General features: G+C 33.5%; 1 protein-coding gene across 2 annotated transcripts; it reads left to right on the plus strand.

Annotated features, from left to right (window-relative positions):
- The first annotated feature begins 780 nt into the window (after positions 1–780).
- On the plus strand, positions 781–6160 carry LOC128669276 (antichymotrypsin-2-like). Of its 2 annotated transcripts, none has more exons than XM_053744010.1 (9): positions 781–906; positions 1427–1509; positions 1989–2129; positions 3027–3236; positions 3753–3851; positions 4148–4294; positions 4805–5017; positions 5321–5456; positions 5887–6160. In XM_053744010.1, the coding sequence occupies exons 1-9, from the start codon at positions 885–887 to the stop codon at positions 6063–6065; spliced, it is 1230 nt and encodes a 409-aa protein (XP_053599985.1). In that variant the 5' UTR covers positions 781–884; the 3' UTR covers positions 6066–6160. The 2 variants fall into 2 exon arrangements, with proteins under 2 accessions (XP_053599985.1, XP_064292008.1); XM_064435938.1 differs by lacking the exon at positions 781–906 and adding an exon at positions 922–1325.
- Positions 6161–6590: the final 430 nt, after the last annotated feature.

The raw sequence follows: 6590 nt of genomic DNA on the forward strand, positions 1-6590 counted from the left end.
CTTACTTCGGCCTAGCTCAATCTGTGTGATTTGTCCTAATATATTTTTCAAAAAAAACTTTATATATAACTTGTGTAATTTATTAGATATCGAGCCACCTGATATACTAATATTTCGTCCTAATATCGCCTGATAAACGTTTATTTGTTGAGATAACAAGACAATACATGCAAACATTTTAACACAAATACATAGCAAAAAAATAATAAATTCTTATAGATAGTAACTGTGGCTAATTTTTGAATAATACATAAAGGGAAAAGAGATATTATACCAATATAAATGCGAAAGTTTGTGAGGATGTCTGTTTGTTACTCTTTCACGCAAAACTGAACGGATTGTTATGAAATTTGTTACACGGGTATAACCTGGAATAACACATAGGGTAATTTTTATCCCTAAATTTCCATGGATTGATAATTTGTGATTGTTTTGTACCAACGATTGTGAGTCACAACTGCGGACACATAACAAATCTTAGATCATCTTCAGATATACTTAGGGCAATTAAATGTGACACTACAATTTGTAAGACAGTCGACAGTTTCACTCGTACGGTCCTTAATAATCGAAGGGAGTCCCATATTACATGGAAAGATTAATAACATGGATAATATCAAATTCAATCTCAAACACAAGTAATATTATCCAATGCTTGTCATTCCCAATACAACGTGTCTACTTTCGGCATAAATTGAAATTTCGTTATATTTTTATCCCCGAGATTTATAGGAGAATCCACAATATGTTGGCAAAATGTATTTTACAAAGTCTCGACGGTTTTATGACAAGATCCTTATAGCTTATCGATGCATTTGTTTTCTTTCGAATAAAATTTTATAATCGAATAGAGCGATAACGTTCGTCTACGTATTGCCGGCAGAATGTATAAAATAGTGATTTTAGGTGAATGTTTTATTATTCAATTTGAGTTTTTCAATTTTATTATTTTTCTCAAAAAGTGCATTGTAATTTTTTAAAATGGAAAGAAAGAAAAATCGATACATGGTTTTTAATACTTGCAATCCACAACATGGGTTCCCGAAGGGCGCAAGCGTCGAGGTGGGACGCGAACAAGATGGGACGGGACGATCTTGACAGTTTCAGCGTGGTTGGCAACAAACGACTCAAGATAGAGACAAAAGGGAGATACCTTTGGAAGACAAAAGGGAAGGCCTTTTGCCCAGCAGTGGGTCACATAATATGGACTATTAAAAAAATCAATTCAGAAATATAATTGCGTAAATAAAAGATACATTAATACCTAATAGAATAAAATTCTAATTTTACTTGAAGTTAAAATTTTTGTATTATTTCATTTTTACGTAGGTACCTGGTATTTTTTACCACATTATAGAGTTTCTTGAGTTTAAAGATGATGAAAACACAAAATTGTTGAATACAATGCTTTTTTTTTATGTTACAGTTTTATTTACTAAAATAAAATTTATTTCGAGTGTTAAAAACAATGTGACTATCAGCAATGGGATCGCCACAGCCTTAGGCACCGTAAGTGCTATTACAAGTATAATTAAATTAGACTTTTTTATTTTTTTATTTCATTTATGACATAAGGCTCAAAAACGGTTGATGAGTTCCTTCTTCGGGAGCCGAGTATTCTATGCACCAATATGTCACATCATAATAATGTATTGTTTCAGCTTGAAGATATCTTTATTTCTTAATATATATTCCACTGGAACAAACAATGATATTAATGTTATGGCTAAACTCCGAATTGCTAGACTTAATTGTAGCTACGCCTAGTTATTTTGATATTATTTATTCGCCAACCAAATGTTACAATGATCTTCAAGTAATTATATTTAGTGAACCTTAGTCACCTTTTACAGGTAAACCTAGGCACTAATGGCACTTCGGAGTTGATCCGTAACATTCATAATTGAAGTCAAATAAAATCTTGTGACGATGTAAGTCGTTGTTATTGTCATCATGATGTAGGATGAAAAGAATGCCTTCTTCCACAGTGGCCACTGCGGTATACCAGCAAGAACATGGCGGTGTCCACGCTGCCGTTACGACTGGCTCTCAACAAGCTCGCGGTCGCAGCCGACGGACAGACGCGGGAGCAACTCATGACTATATTAGGTGTCGATGATGTAAAGGATGTATGTATATGTATTTAGAGACTTCATAATATAACATAACATTTAATAAAAATAGCATACCTAACACCTTACGTATAATAATTCCCCCCTGCTGTGTCCGTCTATCTGTCTGTTCGCGATAAACTTACTAAATAAATAAATAAATATTAGGACAAATCACACAGATTGAGCTAGCCCCAAAGTAAGTTCGAGACTTGTGTTATGGGATACTAACTCAACGATACCATATTTTATAACAAATACATATATAGATTCATCCAAGATCCGGGCCAATCAGAAAAAGATAATTTTCCATCATGACCCGACCGGGAATCGAACCCGGGACCTCTCGGTTCAGGGGCAAGCACTTTACCACTGCGCCATCGAGGTCGTTATCATGGGGTTTTTACCACATACTTAACCTGAATGATTCCTGAGAGAGCCGGGACGAGCCGCCTAGTATTAACATAAAATTCACTAACAATAACATACCAAATACACATACCATATTATGAAAAAATATATGTTTGTAGGTATGTATCAACGCGATAAACTTATAACACATAGTGAGGAAGGTTTATTATGTACCCGAGCGAAGCCGGGACGACAATAACATACCTAAATCTCATTTTAATGAAATGAACGATATGAATGAAATGAACGATATGAATGAAATGAACGAAATGAATGAAATGAACGAAATGAGCGCAATGAACAAAGAGACGGACTTGAATGAAAATAATTGATATAAATGGAATGAATGACATGAATGAAAATACTTGATATGAATGAAATGAATGAAAATAATTGATATGAATGAGAATAATTTCCTTTATCATGTAATTTCTTTAACAAATATATTGTGTACTTATTAGTTAAGTTAATAAGATGAAATAAAAAAAATATTTCCAATTTCAGTTGCCAAAATTCTTCCCTCGTTTGGAGAACCAAATCAAGTGTCTCCGGGATTCCGACCTGATCATGTTGAACAAAATCTACGTGAACCAAAGTGACGCTCTTTCTCCCAGCTTTTTCGCCGATTCTTACCATAACTTTGGGGTACAAGTAGAGAAGATAAATTTTTCTTCCCAAAATCCAGATGGCGTTGTTCATTTTGTTAACGATTGGGTAAATATTTCACTTTTGATAGAAGGAAATAAATTTCTATGTATTTCAGTTAAGTTTAAATATTAATATGGTGTGTAAAGAGAGTTAGTTATACATCAACCAATTACAAAATTTTATTTTAAAATGTTAACTACTAGGCTTAGTTCTAATAAGCCGACTGTTCATTATCGCTATGTTATTTTTCGAATTTTCACACAATCGGAATCTATTTTTCGTGTTTCATTACAGTAATTAAAAGCTCTCGCACATATTATGCAATGTTCATGCACTCTCGTCGACATCTGTCTGAGTTCAGCGATAGTAGTTCGGCGTAGCTGGCATTATTCGTTAGAAAATCTGCTAAATTATTACAACTTATGAAAAGGGAACAAACTTATGATCCAATCGGCATCGCTTTTGTTTTTTATTAAAAAAAAAATATTGCAGAATAATTACGATTAATATCAAAATAAATAAACATTTTCTTCGTTGAAGCCACTTTCAAACTAATTTTAATCAAGTTTCATTTTATTTCAGATAGAAGCGGATTCATTTAAACGAATTACAAATTTGCTATCGAATAATGATATCAAACGACATTATAACATGATTTTAGTGAATGCTATTCACATGAAGGTAGGAATTACCACAATAATATATGTAATTATTGCAATAAAATGGTAACTGATCAATATAGATACATTTGTCCTCGTCCACAACAATTCCAACACACGTGGTAATGATTACGGGAAAGCTACATGCCCCCCATCGACTGTAGATCACACTCTCTACACAGATAGCTCACCTCGACACGTCTAAATCGACTGAGCCCCGTTTCCACACGATAACTAGTTTTATATCTACCTTAGTAGGGAGGATGACATACGTCGTGTAACTACGCTATCTTACTTATCATATGATTTTTGTTTCAGCCAACGTGGGAGAAAACATTTGACATCCGTATGTCGGTCATGAAGCCGTTCCAGTACCAAAACTTGACTGAAAGCGCTCCAATCAGAATGATGACTGAAGTGGAGAAAGACTTTTATTACTATCAAGATAGCAAGAACAAATTCCAGGTACATTTTTCAATTATTATTTTTTCTTCAGAAGAACTTTTTTTTCGGAATGAAGCATAGGGATATCCTTCATTTAATCACTAGACTTCATGTAAGTAAGATTTCAAATGTCTTGACATCTATTAAAGGATGAACTTCCTAAAGAGAGTTGGCTGTTGAGGGTTCATAGACGAAATAAAAGATACGGCAGTTGTGCCGAATAGGCAGGTAAAATCTATGGAAGGGAACAGCAATCAAGCAGGCGCCGCCGGCCTGTTGTAAAACCACAGCCTGATCTTTAAAACATATAGATTTTTGCATGGCATTGCATTTTTGCATTTATGTTGTGGCAAATCAAATCAAATCGTTTATTCAGAAAATAAATCTTCACATGCATTTTTTCACATCATATTCTAAATTAAATAATATTTACCACAGCTACAAATTAATGGCCTTGAAAAAAACCGAGGAAGGAAAGGAAATGGGAGAATAAGAGAGAGATTAAATGTGTTTCTTTGTCATTTATAACAGGTATTAATGATTCACCTATTGTGTGATGGTTGCAAAATCACCTACTTTCTTCCCAACAAAGTAACGGGCCTTCCTCAACTGTTGAGCCTACTGACGAGGAATCCAGACATAATGCAAAACGCTGTGAAGAATCTGAAGATGGAAACACTTAATGTGCGTCTACCAGTGATGAAGATGAAGAATGCTATGAATTGGAATGCTTACTTGCATGAGGTATTAATTGAAATATATTTCATTTATACCAGCAGAGATGGGCAAATTAAAATAGCAGAGGATATAGAAGATTTGTAAAAGAAGAGAGGCTAATGCTCAGCAGTGGATGATGATAATTAATTAATTTTCACAAAAATATAAGAAGAATTAATAGCTGTTTTCTTATTTTTTACGTTAACATTTACAACGTGTTAAGTGTATTCACAAATCGACAAATCAGTAAATATAATGAATTCACATTAATGATTATAAGACTTGACAAGCATGACATAAGTAAAAAATGTTGCTAATATTATATTACAGTTGGGAGCCAGAAAGATGTTTGACTATAAATCGTCTGGACTAGATTCCATGGCACAGTCTACTAATTACTTCTTAGGGAAAGCGATACAAAAAGTATTCCTAGAAGTTGACGAGTTCGGAGTACATAGAGTTGCACGTAAGTAAGACTTCCGCAGGCAATGAAAACATCGTCCTATCTCTTCCTTTTCGCTCTTACCAGAAAGATGCCGTACTAGAAATAAACGAGAAGAAGCAGGACAGAGCGTCTTGTCTCTTATCGCGTGTTGCCTATTATTAAATTATTTGTATGTATGTAATAGTTCTATCTCGTGTGGCTATGATCACTATAAGTTGATCAGATGGATAATTGAAACAAAAATCTAGACATTATATGGTTTCTCTTTGTTGTTTAAAAAAATGTCAAAATTAAAAAACCTATATCAAACAATTAGATCATCAAAATTAAATATAAATGAATAGCATAATAAAAGATAATTTAAGATTCAATAAGTTTATTTTGTTTTATTTTAGTTTTCTGGTGTTCCTATTTCTTTTGAAAATAAAATTTAAAAAAATATTTTCCACAGCGCACGTACCTATCGCGCTGCCCGAGTTTAAATACAAGCACACAATACCACAGTTCGTTGCTGACCATCCGTTCTTCTTCAAAGTGGAAATTGAAGAAAATGGCATCTCTCATGAGCTCCTTAGCGGCGTCTTTTATGGGCCTGAGGAAGATTCTCTTATTCGTCAAAAGATTGCTTGATTTTCGTACCTATTCATTATAAGAACTCATATTTTCGTATAAGTGTTTAAAATAAATTTATTTAAAAATATATTTTATCAATCAAGGGGCTTTTATTGACGAAATTTTATGTTATTTATTTTAAACCCAAAAATAATTTCTTCCTGTATCATCTTTAGTTTATGAGCTTCAAGCTTAGGTATCTTTAGATGACTTAGAAGAAAATCATGAATTTTATTTAATTTTAGCATGACTTTTTGATTTGGAGTCACAAAAATAAACCTAGTTAATTCTAGAATGATCCGACGAACCCGACAACGATTAATTTGCAAAATAATCATGAATGGATTCATCAAATCACTTAACAAATACACAATGACATCATGTAACGAGGTCCGTGGCCGCCACGTGGCTACAAAATGGCGGGCGAACAAAAAAAAAAACAAAATGGCGCACTGACAAAGTGCTATAGGGTCAATTATTTGCTTCAGTTGCTACTATTGCTAATTGTAAAAAGTTGAGATTATGTGATTGCCTGCTCTCGAT

This window comes from Plodia interpunctella, chromosome 4, assembly GCF_027563975.2.
Source record: "Plodia interpunctella isolate USDA-ARS_2022_Savannah chromosome 4, ilPloInte3.2, whole genome shotgun sequence".
Classification (NCBI taxonomy): domain Eukaryota; kingdom Metazoa; phylum Arthropoda; class Insecta; order Lepidoptera; family Pyralidae; genus Plodia; species Plodia interpunctella.